At 36.2% G+C, this 21,844-nt stretch overlaps 1 protein-coding gene across 2 annotated transcripts; it reads left to right on the top strand.

The window, feature by feature from the left end:
- Positions 1–586: 586 nt before the first annotated feature.
- Positions 587–8,694, top strand: LOC18444558 (uncharacterized). 2 transcript variants are annotated; one of them, XM_088861466.1, is made up of 3 exons: positions 588–1,187; positions 1,698–2,072; positions 7,355–8,694. In XM_088861466.1, the coding sequence occupies exons 1-3, from the start codon at positions 1,172–1,174 to the stop codon at positions 8,611–8,613; spliced, it is 1,650 nt and encodes a 549-aa protein (XP_088717592.1). In that variant the 5' UTR covers positions 588–1,171; the 3' UTR covers positions 8,614–8,694. The 2 variants fall into 2 exon arrangements, with proteins under 2 accessions (XP_011627204.1, XP_088717592.1); XM_011628902.3 differs by having other exon boundaries at positions 587–2,072.
- Positions 8,695–21,844: the final 13,150 nt, after the last annotated feature.

The raw sequence follows: 21,844 nt of genomic DNA, 5'->3' as shown, positions 1-21,844 counted from the left end.
TGTTGGGTTTAGGTCAACAATTAGGGTTTTATAATTTTGTAATGTTTTTTCATTTTTGTTTTCAATTTTAGGTTATTTTGAGGGCTCAAAATATTACTCAAAAACATATAAAAATGGGAAAACCCTAATAATTTTTGGGGTTTTTTTTTTTTGAAAATTGTGTTATGCGGGCTGGACCGCATTTTTATATGTACGATCCAAAAAGTATAAAGCATCCATCTTAAAGATGGATGCCACTAGGTGTTCCATTTAAAAACAAGGGAAACTAACTGTCTAAATGTTGTCTCACTATAACTCTTACTTTTAGTTTCATAAATTTATTTAGTTTTTCATTTCTAGTTTCAAAAAATTATTTAGTTTTTCATATTCATGATCTCCTTGTTAGAGATTAAATGTCCTTAAAAATTAAGTCATAGAATCCATTTCAAAAATAGATTTATTAAGAAGCCCGCATTTCTACATCTACGAGATTGACTGCATAGAAAATGGGTCTTTTTTCCTTTTTTTTTTTTACATATATAATTTTAATTATAATGTTGTAATTTGTAAAAGCTTATGTAGTGCTCTAATTGTCTTACATTGAGACTATAATGAAAAAATACATAACTGAATGTCTGCTTTTCTCAGAATGAGGGTTCAATAAGCCAGTTGTTTGATATCTCAAAATAAGTAGCCTAAGATTTCTACTGATGGCACAGCTATACTCCTTTTACAGCATCATCAAAATGAAAATATAGAAATACCAAGTAACTACACAGATCTCTAACGATGCCTTTTTCAGCTTTTATGGGACGAAAACTGGGAAGATAACAAGTCAAAAATATCAAATGTCAATTGCAATTTCAGATGTCCCGCAACAAAATCGAAATCCGAAATATCGGGCGTCGGCTCAGAGCTGCCTCCATTTTTCTCTGCCAACTGCCCAAGTTTGTGGAATTTCACTTCTCCAAAACCTAGATCCTTCTTTAACAGTAAAAGAGAAGAGGAAATGGCCATGGCTATAACTACCCAACTTCTGAAAACTCACCATTTTATCTGTAAAACACTAGAACTTGCAAAAAGAGCCAAAATACCTGAGCTATAACCAACCTGAGTTCCAAAGCTCATTGTTGCTCTGGAAGACACGACGTTCTATGCGAAAAGAGGGAAAAGACGGGGAGGAACCAATGAAATGATACCAGATATTGGTAATAAATCCATGCCTTCACACCATAAATTTCTCAAATTTCTCCCATTGTTCTTCCTCTCAGTCTCTGTAATATTTCTCTATTCATACTATCACTCGGAACTCCCTCTCTTTTTGCCACGAACCTGGAACTCTAATGGGGATCCTCACACTGAGTTGCACAGAACCAATATCCAAAGCCCTAGATTTCTAAACCCCAGTTCACAAAACCCTGCATTGGCTGAGCCAGTTTCTGGAAACCATGATTCTTCACCCCCTACTTTGTCAGAGACCAGTTTTGCAGATTCTAGAGGTGCTCCATTGCACTCAGGACACCCGAATTGCTCAGGAACCAGCTTATCGGTCCCCATTATATCAACCACTAGTCCTGAAAACCCTAATTCAGGGAACACCACTAAAAATCCCAATTCCCTGAACCCTAATTTCCACTTTATTATTAAGGTCCTCACATTCGATCGCCTGGCATCCCTAACTAGATGTCTTTACTCCATTGCCCATGCTGATTATGCAGGTGATCGCATATCCCTCCATATATATGTAGACCATTTCAGGTTTGATGAATTGGGGAACAAATCTAGGGCTTTATTGGATCAAAAGCTTGAAGAAGCTCGAAAAATTCTCGGATTTATAGATGAGTTTCAGTGGAAACATGGAGAGAAGATGGTCCATTACAGGACCCAGAACGTGGGTTTGCAAGCACAGTGGCTCGAGTCTTGGTGGCCTGCCAGTGATGATGAATTTGTGTTCATTGTTGAGGATGATTTAGAGCTTTCTCCGCTTTTTTACAAGTATCTAAAGACATTGATAGCTAATTATTATTATGATCGATCAAATTCAAGTGAATTGATTTATGGAGCCTCTCTGCAACGTCCAAGGTTTGTTGCAGGTAAAAGCTTTTAGCTTTGATCATACTGTTTTCTCTTACAATTGCTAAACACCCGTTATTTAAAATCCTACATTGAAACTCTTAACTTCCGATAATAATTTCAAATGTTATTGTTCAACATCAGCTTGTTAAGTACTTAATTTCATGAACCCATTTTTGTTTTTATTCTAGTTAGATAACTTAGTTCTAGTGCCTTTTTTGAACTTTATTTGTTGAGGTTGAATGCTATTGTGGTCAATTGGTCGTCTAGGTGGAATATTTACCGGTATGCTTTCCCTCGAACTTGGGTATACTTTCCCTTGAACTTATGCTTGTGCTAACAAGCTGCATCAATATGTGTATCTTGTTTGCTCTTGGTAAATGAGTTACTTGTAATCAGGTAGTCAATTGAGCAAGTGTAGCCTCAATTGGTTTTTATGGGGCCAGTTTATGCCTGACCAGAAAAGATTGTGGGCATTAAAGAGCAAAAAGGACGTGAACTCTTAAAATTAGTTGATGTGAGGATCCTAGCTTGGAATGTAAGAGGCTTAGATAGCTTGAAATGGAGGCTAGTTTTCTCATTTCTTCTTTTGGTAGCTTAGGATGTTAAATGTTAAGGATTTGAATAGGAGACTTATTGTAGAATTGAGACCCTTTCAAGGGTCCAAGCTAGAGTAGGTTTGACCTGGAGCAGTGGAATTTTTGTAGGGTGGAGGAGATTTGAAACTTTTGTAGGGTAGAGGAGATTCAATTGGGTAAATGATAAACTTTCTTAGTGAGATGCTTGATTAGGCCTATGATGTTGCTTACAGGGGGCACCTTTAGGAGGAGGAGGAGGATAAAGTTGAATGCTGAAGAAAGTTGGTTTCAGTGTTTTTGATGGCAGAAGGCTCGCCTCACAATTGAGTTGCCCCAAAAAGGTGAGCAGGGTGGGGGGGGAATGGTTTGGTTACCAAACCCCCTAGATGGCACCTTGACTGCCTAGGCACCGCCTTGGCACCTTGGCTATCTAGGAGGGCCTTTGGCACCCCACCTAGCCTAGGGAGGTGCGTGAGCCTTAGCCTGCTTCCAGACGCCTACGCGGGTTGGCTTTAATACATTGGTTGGTTCTGAGGTTGACAGATTCAGGTGGGTACTGAAATGAGCCAAGGAAAAAGAGAGAATCTGTAGAACAAAGCTGAACATGGTAAAAAATGACATGCTATACTTACTATCTTTATGGTGAGTAGAGTAACGTCTCATCTCCAATGTCCACCCCAATGATAGAAATTGGAGATGAACTATTCCTTCTACTCGTTAGATGGGGAACATAATCTCCAATGGTAGTCGCTGAGGTGAACTGTGAAGATGGATTACTGTGCACCTTTCGTGGAGGGTGTATGGCATCTTTCCTCAAAAAGGCATGTGTTAAAGCATTTGATTTGACCCACCAGTACAATGTGCTGGGTTAGTTAACAGACACTAGGTTTAGACTCAAAGTGGGATATTAGATTATTTGAGGTAGGCGGAGGCAACTGGAGCGAGGTATAGAGGGTAAGTTGGGTGCAGTTGGGTCACGACTGTCCACCATATCATTTTCTGTTGTAATATCACAAACGCTAACTTGAGATGTCATCTTGTCCAATTTTTTCTGGTAAGCTGATTGATTTGAGGAAACTAATGAGGTACCATAAGCCATTGTGGACTCTAGATGTCATAGTCGATGTAAGTGGGATAAAGGCTACATATTGAGATGGGCTTAACTTAATCATCTCTGCGGTTGATGTGGCGCATGGATCAGAATGGATTGAAGGGAAAAGATCATAAAGAGTATTTCAGGAGTTTCATGATGGAGATGCATAAAACACATATTACTTTGTGCCAAAGCTTGAAATGGCAGATGACATTTGGGGTTTTTGTTCATCTGCTTAGAGAAGGCATATGGCCATGTTCATTGAGATTTTCATCATTTTCTTTCAGGGATGGAGGGTTTTGACGATCAATGAAGAAAATGGATGTTGTTTTGCAGTTCTACTTCTTAAATGGATAATCTTATATTGTCAGTCAGGTGTCTTGGCCTCAGGGAAAATAACTAATTAGAGGAAAAACATGACCATAGGGGTGGGTTAGGGAATTCGCTCATGATCTAGTTATCTAGTAGACTAAAGCTCACTTCTTAACCTGTGTGCAAAGATGTACTTGGTACATGGTGAACAACGTTGTAATAGGTACATGGTTGTGCTTACTTGGGGAGGAGTCGGGAGGATTCTGGAGGAGGATCTTGTGAGAGTGAGACAAATATGTTGGGTACATAACAACACACAATAGGGCGGTTGTTTTTGAGTATGTGAAATGGAAAGAGTGTATTAATCCCTTGATGCTTTCCGTATTAGTTGCAAACGATGGGTTTGTAGAAAACCATATACAAGGAAAAGACAAGTCATACACATTCTCATGAAGTTATCATACATCTTGTACAACTTTTTTTTGTTGTTGAAAGAGTTAACTTTTGTATTAATTGGGGTAAGTATAGTAGTACAAAATTGGACTGCCTGGTTAAACCAGGGATTATGTAAAAAAAAAAAAGCTACCCACAACTCGAGAGCTCTGTACAAAACCTTTCATAGAGAGGAGACAATGGAAATGTTAAGAGATTAGGAGGAGGGCTACAGGAACCCCATAAGAGAGATTAGGCTGAGTCTACAAAAAATTACTCGTCATTCACGTTTGTAGCGCCCGCGTTGGCAAGAGAGTCCGCTTCAGAGTTACTCTCATGGTATATGCGGCTCCAAGAGACCGTAAGACCCCTTCTCACGTGAGAGATTTCATCAAAATGTGGATCAGGGTTCAAGGACAAGTGGCCAAACCAGATGCCCCGGGAAATGACATTGCTGGAGTTGCCTTCGACTATCAGGGCTTGGCTCCAGGAGATGCTGAACTGTTTGAGGCCATCAAGCAGGGCAGTGGCTTCTGCAGTGTGGGAATCAAAGTGGCCTATGTGCTTCAAGAAAGAGGCCAAAATCGATCCTTCATGGTCCCTAAACAAGCCCCCAATGCCTGCAGGAAGTGGGTTGCCTGGGGAGCAACCATCAGATTTGAGTTTTACACAGCCAGGCTCTGGCAATCTCCACAAGGAGGCATGAGGAATGCGGTTCTGGGTAAGGTAGAGTAAGGTGTGCCAGTGAAGGTGGAAGGCTGATGGGGGAAAACCTTTGAAATGCTTCTGGTTTGTTGCCCAAAAAATAACCACAGATTTGATCCTATCGAATAAGGCAATGGCGGTGGAGCTCTGGCCTCGGAAAATTTGATTGTTGTGTTCCTTCCAAACCGGCCAGAGGAGGGCCGCCATGGAGGCCTTCCACAGAAGAATTCCAGATTTGGCCCAGGGGTAGGGGTGGAGGGAGGGGGGAGGAGAAAGGAAGGGCATAGTACTGGGGGTCATCCATTGCCAGTGGAAGAGTTGGGAGAGTTGGGAGTAAGACACCCCAGAGGGAATGTGCTATTGGGCAGTGAATGGAAAGGTGGGGATTGGTTTCTTCTGCAGCCAAGCACATAGCACAACGGTTTGGTATTGACAGGCCTCTTCTTTACAACAGGTAGACAGTCAGAGCTCTCTGAGATAGTGCAATCCAGTTAAAAGACTTGGATTTTGCGGGGAGCAGAGGAGGACCATGCTTTGGCCACAATGGAAGGTGGAGCATGAGGGACAGTGGGGGGTTCAAGGAGTTTACGATAGAAGGAGACTGAAATTGTCCCCGAAGGTGCAGGTCACCAAATTATCTTGTCTTCATTGGATATTGAGAGGAATATTAAGTGAAGAAAGGAAGAGAAGTCGAGGAATACCTGGAATTCGTGGTTTGAGGGAGATCTTCTGAGGTTGGGGCTCCATACTCTGACTGAGCCATATATAGGGAAGAGTTCTTCTACAGTAGCTTGCCGTTTCAGAGCTAGGAGGAATAGTGCGGGAAACGGGTCTTTCAGAGGAGTTTGACCTAACCAACGATTGAACCGTAATCGGATCCGAGTGCCCGTCCTAGGGTGGCCTTTGAAGAGGTTTAGGACACTGAGGGATTTCCAAATACCAGAGTCTCTGCCGTTAGCCTGGCTATCCAGCAGCCAGGAGGATTTGTCAAGGTGATATTTGTGGCTGATAACCTCCTTCCAAAGATGTCCCTCTTGGGTAGTATAGCGCCACCACCCCTTCCCCAGAAGAGCCAAATTGGTTTTCCTTAAGCCACGGCTCCCAAAACTCCCTAGGTGGTGAGGTAAGCATATTTTGTCCCAGGAAATCAGGTGGAATCTGTGCTTATTGTCGCCGCCAGCCCATAGAAAATTGCACATGAGTTGTTCTAGGCGAGAACTAAGGCATTTGGCGGAGCGATATCTGGTAGATGGGCACATTAGAGAGGGTGGCCTTAATTAAGGTGACTCTTCCTACTGGGGATCGGAAACGACCCTTCCAAGTGGCAAATTTTCTGTCAAACTTGTCCACGATGAGTGCCCAAAGCCTTTGTTTCAGCTTGCTGAGGCACAACGGAAGGCCTAGGTAGGTAGAGGGGAGATGCTCTGGTTGGCAACCCCATCTATCGGCCCACTTCTGAGTGGTTTGTGGGTCGAGAGCGACCCATCATCTTAGATTTTTGCGTGTTTACTTTGAATCTAGTGGCCCACTCAAAGCATTTGAGCAAGAGGAGAAGAGAGTCTACCTCCTAGGGAGAGGATTCGCCGAAGACCAGGGTGTTATCTTCGTGCAGGAGGTGAGTTATGGTTGGTCTGTGGGGACCAATGGAAAAGCCATGTAGCATGGTAACAACTTAAAATGAGACTTATCAAAATCCTTCCCCACATGGTAACATATGGAGCATGTCCTTCTCTCTAGCGAAAAAAGGAGCTTTTCCCTCTCATGGTCGTCTGGAGAGCCTTGGTCAGTTGTTGATCTGATTTGATTTCTACACCCAACCATTATTTCATATCAATTTTTTTTTTTCTGCCACAGTGATGATTCTTTAGTCTTCACCTGTTGTATTGGGTTATTTGATAGGTTAATTTCAGGTTAATTATTACAGTATTAGTATGTCTGAAATTATATTGTAAATCATTACTTAGCCACAGTGTTATTTGTCACACCAAAAGAAGAAATATGAAAAACCATTGAACTAAATGCCCTTTACCAGAAAGAGGACCAAATTTGATTATTCACGTACTCTTTAAGTTAATCCGTACTGTTTCATTAATCGTCTCTTTGGTCTTTTTCGAGTTTTCTTAATTCTACAGCACAAATCTTTCTCTCTCTCATTAACCCTTTAATCATCCTGTTACTGCAGGAAAGCACGGGAACAAGCTCCAACTGGACAACCAAACTAATGTCTTCTTGTACCAGATGGTGGGCACTTGGGGCCAGCTCCTCTTTCCCAAACCATGGAAGCAATTCCGCCTTTGGTATGACACCCAAAAGACCATGGGCATAAAGCCAATCCTTGAGGGCATGGTAACAACTAACTGGTATAAAAAGAAGGGTGAGAGAATATGGACTCCATGGTTCATTAAATTCCTCCATTCTTTTGGTTACTTCAACCTCTACACCAATATCTCTCTAGAAAGAGCCCTAAGCGTCTCTCACAGAGATGCTGGTGTTAACTATGGTAGAAGTGCAGGGCCCGATTCAAGCCTCATCAATGGCAGTTCTCCGTTGGATATCAACCTTCTGGAAATGAAGCCTCTAAAAGACCTAGAATGGTTTGATTTTTGCTTTGGAGAAGTGGTTATGGGGAGAGTGGCAAAGAATTTCAATGAATTGGGTTCCCTTCTTTTGTCTCTTCAGAAACAGGGGACTGTAATAGTCGTGGATTTGTATAGGATTTCTAAGGCAAATGCCATGAATCTACTATGTCATTTCGAGAGGTTGAATATTCGAAATTATGTTTTATTGGGTGACGGTTCGGGGTTCTTGTATGATTTAGCAAATAGGGGACACCCAGTTGTTGATTCTGAACTGTTAGTATTAGAGATTAGAGCTTTTGATCCAATGAAGATGCAGGGTGTTAACTCTGATTTTATGAAAGAAATTTTAATTAAGAACCATGTGATAAATAAGTGTTTAGAATCTGGTTTGGGAGCTTGGTTGATCACTGCAAACATGGTTCCAATAGAAAATATGTTTTCGAACATGACATATCAAAGGGAGGATATCGTGTTAGTGAAAGATACAGAGCTTTTGTTCTTCAGAAACTCAGAGACCATGGTGAAGGCTTGGTCCAGTAGTGAGAGAAAGATGGTGGAGATGGCTCAGTCTTTGGTCAGTAAGGGGGAACCTGTTGGTGAAGAGAGAGAAAGAGCCTTTGTGTACATTGCTACCAAGATATTGAGAAACATTGGCATCACAATTGAAGAGAGAGATAGTACTGGATTTGGGGTGAGAATAGGTGGAGATGTGAATAAGACTGAAAATGGGACTAGGAAAAGGGTGGTGTTTTGGTCTGATGGTTTGGATCTGGGATTAGTGAGAGATAATTTGGAGAGTATGGATTTATGGGGGATTGACAGGGATTTGGCCTGCAAGGCTGTTGTTTGTCATCACTTGTAGATTTCTCCACAGTTTCTTACTCTTGTTCTTGTTAATTCGGGATCTTGGACTTTTATGAAAAGAGTTTTTTTGGCTTATAAAGAAGGTTAGTACTGCATTAGGTTAGTACTGCATTATTTATTTGGAAGAACTATGCAGTTCTGCAAAAACAAGACTCTCTCTCTCATGCACATAGTTACAGATCTCTACTAGCCCAATACACCCGACTTTTTAATTCTAACTTCTTGCCCTGCAACGCTTTAGTTTCTATAGGAACATCCTTTGTAGAGCTTTATTTCGATCATGATGATCCTTTTTATTGAATAAAAATTCCACCTTTCAAAAACCCCATTTCCATTTCCATGTTTATACATCTCCCCTCACGCTCTCGTCTCTCTCTCGCAGTCTAGAGAGAGACGCTCTCCAAGAGAGCAATCCTTTCTCTCTATTCTCTAAGAACCCCACTTCCAAGCTATGTTGTCTCTCGCAGTCTAGAGAGAGACGCTCTCCAAGAGAGCAATCCTTTCTCTCTATTCTCTATGAACCCCACTTCCAAGCTATGTTGTTGCCCACCTACTGGTTCTTGGGAACCGCTCAATCTGAGGGCACAAGATCTCTGATCCTTGCCCAACCAAATTTTTTATCAGGGTATTTTGTTGTCCAAAGTGAATCAATCTGAGGGCACAAGATCTCTGATCCTTGCCCGGAATCGGAAATCCTTAAAAGCATTGTTTCAATTCTCCAAGAAATGATCAATTGGCCCAAAGAAGTCCTGCGCTTCAACTATCAAGTGAATCAATCTGAGGGCACAAGATCTCTGATCCTTGCTCGGAATCGGAAATCCTTAAAGGCATTGTTTCAATTCTCCAAGAAATGATCAATTGACCCAAAGAAATCCTGCGCTTCAACTATCTTTGAAGCGTGGCTTTCAAATATTGGTAGAGTTTCATGTTTATGAAGCTTCAATGAAATCCCAGACTCTCTTTCATTCTTTGACAATGCTCGGAGGATTAATTATGGAACTGGTCATGAGAAACATAAAGCACCACCATGAACTAACTTCAGAAAAAATGAAAAGAAAAAAAAGGAACCAGCGGACTAGGCATTATAAAAACTGTCCTTTTTATATTCCAAATATGAAAGAATAAAAAAGCAAAAAAGATATTTTGAAATAATAAAAAAATAAAAAACATTTTTTCTTTGTCTATTTGTTTTCATTTTTTGGATTTTCTAGTTTCTCTTTAATGCATTGTCTATTTGCCAGACCAAAAATTGAAAAAAGAAAAGTAGAAAAATGAAAAACATGCTGCACATATATTTCAATTTCAATGCCCCAGCTTTTAATGAATATAAACTAAAAGAGAAATCGTAATTTCAATTTTCTTTATTTTATTTTTCTCTAGATTTTATTTAGGGTTCTCCTTTTAAGCCTGTACAAATTACAACATTAAAAGTTAAAAATACATATGTAATATATATATATATATATATATATATATATATATATATATATATCAAGATTTTCCCATTTTTTTTATTTTTGAGTAATATTTTGATTCAAGATAACCTTAAATTGAAATAAAAAATGAAACAAAATACAAAATTATAAAACCCTAATTGTTGACCTAAACCCAACATGAAAATGTCGTTATTTCATATTTCTAAACCCTAAAGTGGTAAATATTAAACATTACTAAATATTACATACTAAAATAAATAAAAAAATTTAGGCCAAAAGCTTGCAAGAAGTGGCTAGAATCTCGTCGGAGCTTGGGGAGTCAGTTTTGCTCTTGAAAACTGAGAGAGAGTGACTTAATAAAAGATGGGAAAGGTTTCTATGCTTTCCGTACAGTTTAGAAGTTGTATCCTCCTCTTACTATCTAGCCATCTAATTTTGATCAAGAGAGCCACTCACCGTTTGATCTCCGATGTCTCAAAGTATTTTATTTTTATTTTTTTATACAAATTTTATAAATATGAAATTTGATACGTGCCATCTTCTCATTGGGGCGCACTTATAAAAAATAGTAAAAATAAATTTTTGATAAAATATAATGACCAAAATACCCCTTAAAGATTTTAGGCGTATTTTGGTCATTATTTTATTGAAAATATTTTTTTTTATATTTTTTACTTGTGCAAGTTTAATAGAGGAATGGACATCCAAATTTGGTGTCAAAATAGTTTATAGAAAAAACTTAAAAATAAAATAATGTAGAGACGTGACATTGTGATTGGGGCAATCTTAACCTTTCATTCAGAATGGACTGTTGGATAAGGGCGAAGATCGAACTTCTATGCTGTAGGGGACATATAGAAAGCTTGCCCATAAAAGATAAACCTCCTTTTTCTCTCTCTCTATTCGCATTTAATAAAAAAAACTTCACCTTCCTAAGGTTTACATTTGCGTATATTTAATATGACCCAAAAACACGATTTTTTGGATATCAAAAAAATGCACAAAAAAAATTAAAATTACTTCTTGTGCTCTATTATTAAAATTTGAGGTTTTAAAAAGTCCCATCTATAACATAACATGTTGTTTTTGAAGAATTATTCTCCTGGATATGTCCCTGGCAATTGATACTAAAACGTATATCTGTATTGAATATAAATTATTAAAATATGTATTTAATGATTTTTCTCTATTATAGAACTTGGCTAACTGTAAATTCGGCTAGACAACGGGATTATAAAAATTAACAAAATACCATACAATAATTAACAACATAATCAAAATAAAAAATACACAAGATAATCATAATATTAATTAATAAACATTATTTAAGTCATTATATCTCTTCAGTCTCTTCCAATGCTCCAAAATTTCGTTTTGACTCCATTAATCATTAAGCCTTCTAATTTAAAAGCCAAGCTTCTCCCAATATGTCTTTTGTTTTTGAATTATGCTGGCAAATTAGTTTATATGGATAGTGATGCTTGAAAGTGTCTCATAGCATGGAAAAAGAAAAGAGAAACAATGAACGCTTATCACGTCCCAAAATATTTTCTTTTTCACTGTATTAATCATTAAGTCTTTTAATTTACTAATCAAGCTTTTCCCAATATATCTTTTGCTTTCAAATTTGGCATAGAAAATTAGTTTATATGGATAAAAATGCTTGAAAGTGTTTTAATAACATAAAAAAATAAAAGAGAAAAAAAATAAAAGTTTATCACACAATAAAAGCATGTTATTCCAAAAACTTTTACATTGAAAGCGCGTGCTTCCAAGCTGGGAGTCACATATTTTGCTACATTCGTGGGCTAGTTCATATGCCCTACTCATTCAAACAGTTTAAACTACATTATATTGGGGATTACTAGTTGCCCCAATATTTTGCTACTCCAATCAAATTGTTCGTATATTCTCACCTATATTCATCTACTTAAAATAGATTTTCTAATTTTAATAGTAAAAAATGCGTTCGAAAATTGTTTCATGGGGGCAGGACATCATTTCTATACATGCGGACCAGAAAGTGTAAATCACCCATCTTAAAGATGGATGCAACTGGGTGTTCCATATAAAACAATGGAAACTAATGGTCCAAATGTTTTCTTACTAGAATTATTATTTCTAGTTTTTAAAATTTATTTATTTTTTCATATTTCATGATCTCCATGTTAGAGATTACATGTCTTTAAAAAGTAAGTCTTAAAATCCATCTCAAAAAGAGATTTTTATTAAGAGGCCTGCATTTCTACATATGTGGGCTTGGCCGCATAGAAACCGGGTTCAAATATATATATATATATATATATATATATATATATATATATAAGGGAATGATTTCATGCAACGGTTGTATAGTGGTATAATGCAACCATCTTCAAAAACTATGTTAGAGACATTTGTTTGACACGAATTTTTAAATGTACATTCTCTTCATTCTAAAGAACAATCACAAAAAAGAAAACCTACAAAGTGTTTTTTTAACCTAATTAATATAAGCCGTTCAATTTAGTGTCTATGAGTAAAATAAAGAATATTTAAGTCAAGTTTGAAATTTTTAAAAATAAAGTAATATTTCTAATAGATGGTTCCCACCACCTGTTGGCTAGACGAAGCTTAATTTTGATGGCAGTGTGAGGGAAAATGGGCGGGTGGCCAGTTATGTGGATCTCTTCAAAGATAATTTGGGTTATACTCTTTGGATCTATCGTGGTGCACTACATCCCAGCACAGCGAATGAAGCCGAGCTATGGGCATTGTTGCATGGCATTAGTAAAATTGATGAGTCCATCCCTAGAGTGGTTATAGAAGGAAACTTGCATGCAACCCTCATCTATCCCTTGGCAATGGATCCACAGTCAGGACCAGGACCGCAGTGATAGGTACCTTCACCGTAAGGATATACCCTTTATCCATGTCCACAAAGAGTTGAATGGAAGTGCTAAAGCTATTGCCATGGGTGTAGCGGTGTGACTCTCTACTGCTCATCTCTTTCTTCTTTTTTTTTTTCTTTTTTTTTTTTTTTTTTACTGTAAAAAAAGATCGCACTTTCGATATCTTGGGTCAATAGTTCAGGAAAATAAAGAGGTTGAGGAAGATATCGCACACAGAATTAGAGCTGGGTGGACGAAGTGGAGACGTGCAACTGGAATTTTATATGATTGTCGCATACCAATGAGGCTAAAGAGCAAGTTATATAGGACAGTGGTGAGACCAACTTTACTATATGGGGTGAAACGTTGGGTGGACAAAAAACAATATACTCATAGAATGAGTGTAGCGGAGATGACGATGTTGAGACGGATGAGTGGCAAGACAATAAGGGATAGAATTCAAATTGAATCTATTCGAGAGAATTTAGGAGTCGCACCAATAGGCGATAAAATGAGAGAAAGAGTAGACTTAGGTGGGCTGACCATGTGTGGTACCCACGAAGTACAACACCTGATAGAATGTGCGAGTAAGTTCAAGTAGAATGACTGAAAAGAGCTAGAGGTGGGCCTAAAATGACGTGGTTGGACGTAGTCTGAAAAGATATGAAAGAGTAGACTTAGGTGAGTTGACTATGTGTGGTACCCAAGAAGTACAACATCTGATAGAATGTGCGAGTAAGTTCGAGTAGAAGGATTGAAAAGAGCTAGAGATGGGCCTAAAATGACGTGGTTGGAAGTATTCTGAAAAGATATGGGGATTTATGGCCTTACTGAGGATATGACCTTTAATAAAGCAGAATGGAGAACCAGAATTCATGTAGCCGACCCCAATTAATTGGAAAAATGATAAAATGATGATAATGACCTTCGTGGTAATTTTTCATTCCACCCATAAAAAGCTATTGTTAATTGTTTCAAGAAAAAAAAAAGCAATATTTCTAATAGTTTTCTATCTTTTAATACTTCTCCTTCCATGTCCTCAAGCTTTATGGGGGTCATAAATAATTTTGGTCCATTGAAATCATCATAACACCATAAAATTGCTTGAGAATACCATGTTTGTGGCACTCCATGTACTTACTCCCCACCCCGGGCGAGAGAGTTATGTGAATGAGATGTTTTCAGATCCGCCGAAGATTCAACCAATGATTATCTTCAAAAATTTAAAAATCAATTTTAAGTTCCTAAACACTTAGATTTGATGTTTTCAAAAAATTAGACCGTCTCTATTTAATCTTAAAATACAAAAAAAGTTTATACAAGGCATCAATCTTATACGATGACAGTAAGTCGTACATCCAAAATCCACTTGAAAAGATTGTTGCAATACCTTTGAACCCTTTAATTGATCACTTAGACTTCGAGATGTACATATAAAAAGAAAATAATTCCAAATCTTAAAAATAGTGTATTATGTAATACATTATTTGGATGGTCTATAATGTATGGCCTACTTTAACAGTTTTCAAATGTTTATAGATATTACTCAATCTACACTATTTTTAGAGATTTATATTTCATAATTATGTGTACAAATAGATTTTTGGACCATTGTAGTGCTTTCAGATACTATAATTGCATCTTTTGACTGAGCTTGGAGGTGCACCTTACTTTGATTGTTTAAGGTTGTCGTGGTGCATTATGCTTTACTAATTGGATTATGTGCATTTCAGCGTAAGACAAAATAATCATTCATATATATAATCGTATAAATATGTAACGTATAAATTCTTTATTATCGTGAAATGATAACGTACATGATTTTGTGATGGATGATAAGGTATGGAAGTGTGGATAGAGAAAAAAGAAAATAAAGGAATAAAGGAAAGATACCACAACTCTGTCTACAAACAATGAAAGGTCACACCAGTTCCTCAAAAGACAACAATGTAGCAAAACAAAGCGCAAGAAGGGAACCTGGCCAAGGGGGGTAACCCAGAACCAATTGGGGTGACCGACCTTGGTCAAGCAGATACCGGCTTACGCCAAAAAGTGTTTTAAAAAATATAAAATATAAAAAAGAAAATAAAGGAATAAAAGAAAGATACTACAACTCTATCTACAAACAATGAAAGGTCACACCAGTTCCTCAATAGACAACAATGTAGCAAAACAAAGCGCAGGAAGGGAACCTGGCCAAGGGGGGTAATCCAGAACCAATTGGGGTGACCGACCTTGGTCAAGCAGATACCGGCTTAGGCCAAAAAGTGTTTTAAAAAATAAAAATGATAAAAAAAAATCCCAAAAAATCCAAACTAAGAAATTTAGTTGTAATGTATTTTTATATGTTTTTTATAAAGATTGAAAAGTATTTATTATTTTTATGTTTTTGTATCTTTTTTAGATTGTTTTTAAAATACTCTTAGTCACAAATTGATCATTCAAAATCTATTTTCTTCACTACTTTTTTCTCTTCAATAGATGTGTTTTGTTTAATTTTACTTTCAACATATTTTCATTGTTTTTGAAAAGCAAACTTTAAAATTTTTCATATTCTTTGGTCATGTGTCTGGGTAACCCAACTGGGTCATTAACTCGACCGGCTTGTCTAACACTAGTTGCGTGATTTTCTCTTCTCTCTACACACTCGTACATGGTTTTGCACATATTTATAGAAGGCGAGTGAGTGTCATTATTTACAAGCATTGAAGCTGCCTTATACTTTGGCCTAAAAGCTGATATGTCCGGACACGTTGGTGCAACTAATATTTATGAATAAAATTTTATATTTCTTGCATAGATAATGTAATTTACCTTTCTATACAGTATTAGGATGGGGAGGTGGTTGAGTAGAGGAGAGTAGGTCAAAATGGTATGACATTGATCTCTATTTTGACACCTTATATGATTTTTTATTGTTTTCTTTTTTTATATATCTCGATATCCCCAAATATTGACATGTGTTCACATGCGGCACTTAATAAAAGATCGAATGTTAGGTAACAATTGGTTTTGGACTAACACAAAGTGTTTTGGAATCGGATGACCATGTCAATGCGTTTATTCTTATAAAATTTTGATTCATAAGTGGAATTCCTGTTGTGGTTCCTCACACTATTTTTAGTAGTTGCAAAATTGTACCATCCCCATTTTTGAGTATCCATGTATTGAGCATCGTTTGTGAAAGAAAATTATTCAATTTCAAAACACTTTTGGACAGTCGTGACTGTGTGATGGAATTTGGACTATAATAAATGTTTTTTATACACTATCATGTCTTAAAATTTGTTTTCACTAATTCTCCTGGCAGCACCTTCGTAGGGTTATTCTTTAGATGCATTTTTGCTTCCTTCTATATCTGTGCGTGCAGGGCAAGCCCCGAAGCCCATGTGTTTTCCTTAGTACTACAAAACACCTATTGATAAAGTTCTATAGTACTTTATTTATGACTCATCACTATCCAAATTCCATTACAATCATTCTCACTCATTAGGCGTCACATTGGATGGCTCGGGGTTCTTCACAAAATCTGAGAATATTTGTTTTTGGTACTTTGTGTCTATTCAGTGACTCTTTACAACCAGCCATTTTGAAATTTAAGGAACAAAAATAATTGTAGCTTTATTATACAAAAGATAAATGGTCTCTTTGTAGACACTCCCTTGAACAAATATGTAAAGGGAAAAGTTTATATAGAGCCAAGGCTCTAAACAATCAAACTTGAGCCTACCTCAAAAATTTTACTAGAAAAAGTTGTTTGGATGCTCAAATATGTTCAAATTTATCATCTTGACATCAATATGCATGGATATGAGAAAAAAATGGATTTCAAATTTTGAAAATAGTATATTTTATAGCACATTTTTGGATCGCCAATTTTCAAGATTTTCAAGTTTTCATAGATCAGTCGATCTACACTATTTTTTAAGCTTTAAATTTTATTAATAAATATAAAAATATATTTTAAGGCTATCACAAAGATTTTCAATATTGAAACCACATTTCTCGATATTATTTTAATGTGGGCTCTAATTTGATTGTTTAGAGCCTAGCCTCTATACAAACCGCACCCTCAAAAAGTCGTTTGTATTGGGAAATGCACTTGCAAATAAAGCAAATATAGTTTTAGCTAAATTCAACTTCAGAGACACTGAAGATAGCACTTCTTGTTAATATATATCACCATTAATCCTAAAATTTATGTCAAAACCTAAATTTATGTATTGTGATGCGCACTGACATACAGGTCTATATATCCGGATTCTATAAGCTAAGAGGCTTACATGTGCCGTATATATCACTATATTTGTTTTCCTATTTAAAGAAGCAAAACAATCTTACATCGAAGATTTAGGACTTGAGCAAGTATATATAAAACCCATTGAGACATCTTTGGAAGCATGCGTTTGAGTTGGGGTTTGTACGCTTTTAAATTGCAGCTAGCTGGTGGCATGCGCATGAGGTGGGGGTTCATGCCACTAGCGAGTGGCACGCGCATGAGGTGGGGGTTCATGCCACTAGCGAGTGGCACGCGCATGAGGTGGGGGTTCATGCCACTAGCGAGTGGCATGCACATGAGGTGGGGCTTCGTGCCCTTTGAGGTTGTTGTTGAGGTGGGTGAGCCGCCATTTTTATAAACTTGAAAATTGCATTGACACGTGGTGATATTGGGTGAAACGTTGTTGTTATTTAAAAAAAATTGAAAATTGGACATGTGGCGATATTGTAGTCCAAAACCCGTTTCATGATGTCATAGTGTCCAATTTGTGATGTCATGGAATGATTTGTGACATCATCAAGCGAGAAAACGGGATCTGTGATGTCATGGAATGATTCATGATATTGGGTGAAACGTTGTTATTAAACAAATTTGAAAATTGCATGGAGAAGTGGCGATATTATAGTCCAAAAGCCCTTTCATGACATCATAGCGCCTGATCTGTGATGTCATGGAATGATTTGTGATGTCATCAAGAGAGAAAACGGGATCTGTGATGTTATGGAATGATTCGTGATGTCATCAAGCGAGAAAAACGATCGAATCCCGTTTTATTAGTATATTCATAACGATATCACTAATATCCGATCCAGATCGTCCATTTCCGGATCGGATCAACGAATTTTAAGACACTGGTTTGGTTAGTATCTAGATGCAACCTGAAAAATACATTGTTATTGTTTGGCTATATCTGGAAGAAATATGGGAAATGCATTACCGATATTTTCACTAGGAAATATTGTATTACTTTTATCTATAGTAATGTATTTTTTTTTAATACATTTTTCTTTCTTTTTAGTATAAAATGTCAATTAAAACTAATTTATTTTCTAATATGTGAATGTAATATCCACATGGGTTAATTTTATCCAACAATTATTGCTCGGCAAGTTTCTACGTAAAAAAAACATTAAAATGCAAAACCATAATAACCCAATAAAATTTACACCCTACTATTACTACACTTTACTCAACAATCGCATTCTAAACAATTAAAAATAATCAACCAATAAAAGCCCTAATCCCTATCTACTCAATAAATACTATAATAAAAACCTTAATCCTAATCTAACTCAATAAACACCATGTTACAAGACTACATAAAGTCCAGTTTGGATGTCAAATAAAAAAAAAAATTTATTCAATAAAATTACAAGTTTTTAGAGGGAATTATAGATGAAGGAAGTGCAAGCTTAATGGAAAAAGATCTAGGGTTTTGCACAAGTTTTTTCCTTCATGGATTCTCTCCAAGCAAGCTTTGAACGCCTGCTATGAATGGCTTCATCAATGCTCAAAACATTGATTAATCTTTTTACAATGCTTCGATTGTAAAATTGTGAAGTTCTGAGGCTTCAATTCTTCTCAAGACTCTGCCTTAGAAACCCTCTTTTTAGAGAGAGAGAGATATCATATGAAAACCGATAAAAATTGTACAAATTATTGGTCCTTTTTCTTGCACTACATCTCACCAAAGAAATTCTAGTCACTAGACAAATCATATTTGAAAGATTTTGAAAATTACTGGGATTTCATCTGGGCTACATCATGGAAGAATCAGGATTCAAAGAGATGGTTCTTTCTTTTTTCTTTTTCTTTTTTTTTTCTTCTTTTTCTTCTTTTTCCTTTCTTTTACCCTGCATGCATTTGGCTGTAATTGTGATGATTATGCTAAGAAAATATTAAACAAGTTTTCTTGAGGAATTAGACACAAATCGCCAAAGATGTAATTGTGATGATTATGCTAAGAAAATATTAAACAAGTTTTCTTGAGGAATTAGACACAAATCGCCAAAGATTCACTGCTATATCAACTTTTTTTTTCTTGTAGAATTTGCACGTTCCAGGTACATCGAACCTTGACTCGCCTAAAACCTCTGTGCTTTCAGATATTGCCACAAGATACTTGGAAAACCCTAGCTTATTGAGCTCTGGAGTTGTTAAAGAAATCAATGGAGCTAGAGGGAGAAAAAGAGGAGCTCTCAAGATATTGGTTCTAGAGAGAGAAAGAGGCGCTATAGTAGTTTCACTCAGGCAAAGAGTCATCTTATGGGCATGTCCCTCTATGGCTCCATGCTTTCCCTGAATCTCTCACTCTGAAGATAGCAACGAGAGAGAGGTGGAAGATAGCGACGACGCAAACCTCAAATTTATAAGGCGTACTTAGTATTTTCTAGCAATTCCATTACGTTGATATTACCCGTCTTTTTTCGTAATACATTTTTTAGCCACTAGGATGGGTAATAGGTTTCATGATTTTGGAGGAAATTTTAGGTTGTGTTTCATTTCTCACCCACTATTGGGGTACCCAAACACTCAAAATGACGTGCTTCCTCGCAATCTATTTCCCTATAATAGAAATACAGGAATCCAAACAGCCCCTAAAAGCATCAGTGGATTGGAGATTTGTAGGGCATCCATCAAGCATTGAATCGAATGTGCATTGGATTGGAGATTTGTAGGGCATCCATCAAGCATTGAATCGAATGTGCATTGAAAACCTGCAAAATTAGCCAAAATTAAAGAGAATTGTATACAAAATTTATTCATAAAATGTAAATCTAAAACAGTTAATTCAACTATGTATATAAAATCTTATATGGGTTCAATATATAATCAAAGGTTTTCGCAAACCTAAATGTTAATACATGACAGCTCTAAGAGAATGATCAATTGTACAAGAAAATAGACAAAGGTGATTGAGTTAGTTTTTGTATACTAATAATAATTTCTCCTTCCATTATTGACTTCTAAACATAAAATGTGAGTATGTTGTTTCAGTATCAACAATCTTTATGATGGTTTGAAAATTTATTTTTATCTCTAATTATAAAATTTAAAGTTAAAAAATAGCATAGATTGAGCATATCTATGAATACTTGAAAATTTTGAAAATTGACAGCCTAGAGAATACATCACAAGATGCATTGTTTCGATGTTTCCAATATTGAAATCTATATTTTCTCATGTCCATACATCTTAAGGTCAAGATGATCGAATTACTTTTTCTGATGAAGTTTTGAGGTACACTTTAATTTGATTGTTTAGGGCTTCGTGCTTATATAAACTTTTTCTATTTTTTAAAAGCGAAATGTTTCATGTCCCTTGGGAAGCATAATGTTCATTTACTTCCTCAAATAAAACTCAATCAAGGAGTATTTTTAAGACTTCGAGATTTGCTGATGTAACCGTTTAAACTTATAGATTAACTCAATAAAAAAGGATTTAAGATTATTTTTATTTAGTATAAGGATGTTATAAGTACCTATAATCATCATATGTGAAATCTTATATGGGTGTTTCATTAAGTTTGAGAAATTTTCTTTTGAACTTTGAACCTAGTCGATAGAACAAATGCAACCACCCACTTTCACATCCAATGGTCAAGATTGATTGTGACCTCCATGTATTAAATATGAATGGTGTTATTTTATGTTTCCCATAAATAAAATTCCAAATTGCACTCTATGGACTTAAAAAAGTAATCACTCTAATAATAGAGACTGCCCAATTTTTTAATGGTGAGATCTATCGTTAGAGTACTTGATAGAGACTAATGCATTCAAAAACTGCTAATTATTTCTAACAAAAAAAGCAGGGGCATGTATTCCCCACTAATCTACCAAAAAAAAAAAAAAAACAAATGTTTTATTTTGAAAATAATCATAGTGATAATTAGGTGGTTTGATCAAGAAAATTTCCCAAATCTTTTGCCCAACAAAATAAGTGTACAGGTTCTTGAGTGATCACAATATACATTAATGGGCAATGATTTCATGCAACAGTTGTATCATAGAATAACGCAACCACACTTCTAGAAAACGATGTTTGTGGTATTTATAGGACCTAAAATTTTTTTTATAGGACCTAAAATTTTTTACACATACTCTATTCATCTCAATAATCAATCCAAAAAAAAAAAAAATTCAATTTGAACCCCTAGATTTCATCAAAATGAATTCACCTCCAACAACGAATCTAGATCATTCATTTGGTGAATTTCAAGATCTTATCATTTACTAGTCCAAAATCATTTTTTTCTTTTTTAACATTTTTCTTCTAATGATAATGAAGCCATCTAAGTTGGAAAAGAAAAAATACCTTTAAGGGCTAGATTTAAGCATCTTACCAAAATGGACGGCCTAAGTTAATTGAGCTAAAAAATACTTGTAGGTTAGGTTTTCAAATTTTTATTTTGTGTGGTTGTTCATTAGAATGAAAAGAGTGTATATTTTAAATTTTGGATCAAACAAATGGCCCTAACATTGTTTTTTAATATGCTTGCATTATAATACTATAAAACCGTTGTATGAAATCGTTGCTCTACATTAATAGAGTCATAAACGGACTATATAAAACAGTATATTTCATGCTTCTTCACACAATAATGTAACGGACAATATATCTGGAAAATACTGTAAATTGTTT

Source organism: Amborella trichopoda, chromosome 1 (genome assembly GCF_054954075.1).
Source record: "Amborella trichopoda isolate Santa Cruz 75 chromosome 1, AtrichopodaSantaCruz75HAP2 v2.0, whole genome shotgun sequence".
In the NCBI taxonomy this organism is placed as follows: domain Eukaryota; kingdom Viridiplantae; phylum Streptophyta; class Magnoliopsida; order Amborellales; family Amborellaceae; genus Amborella; species Amborella trichopoda.
This window is presented reverse-complemented; position numbering and strand designations above follow the sequence as displayed.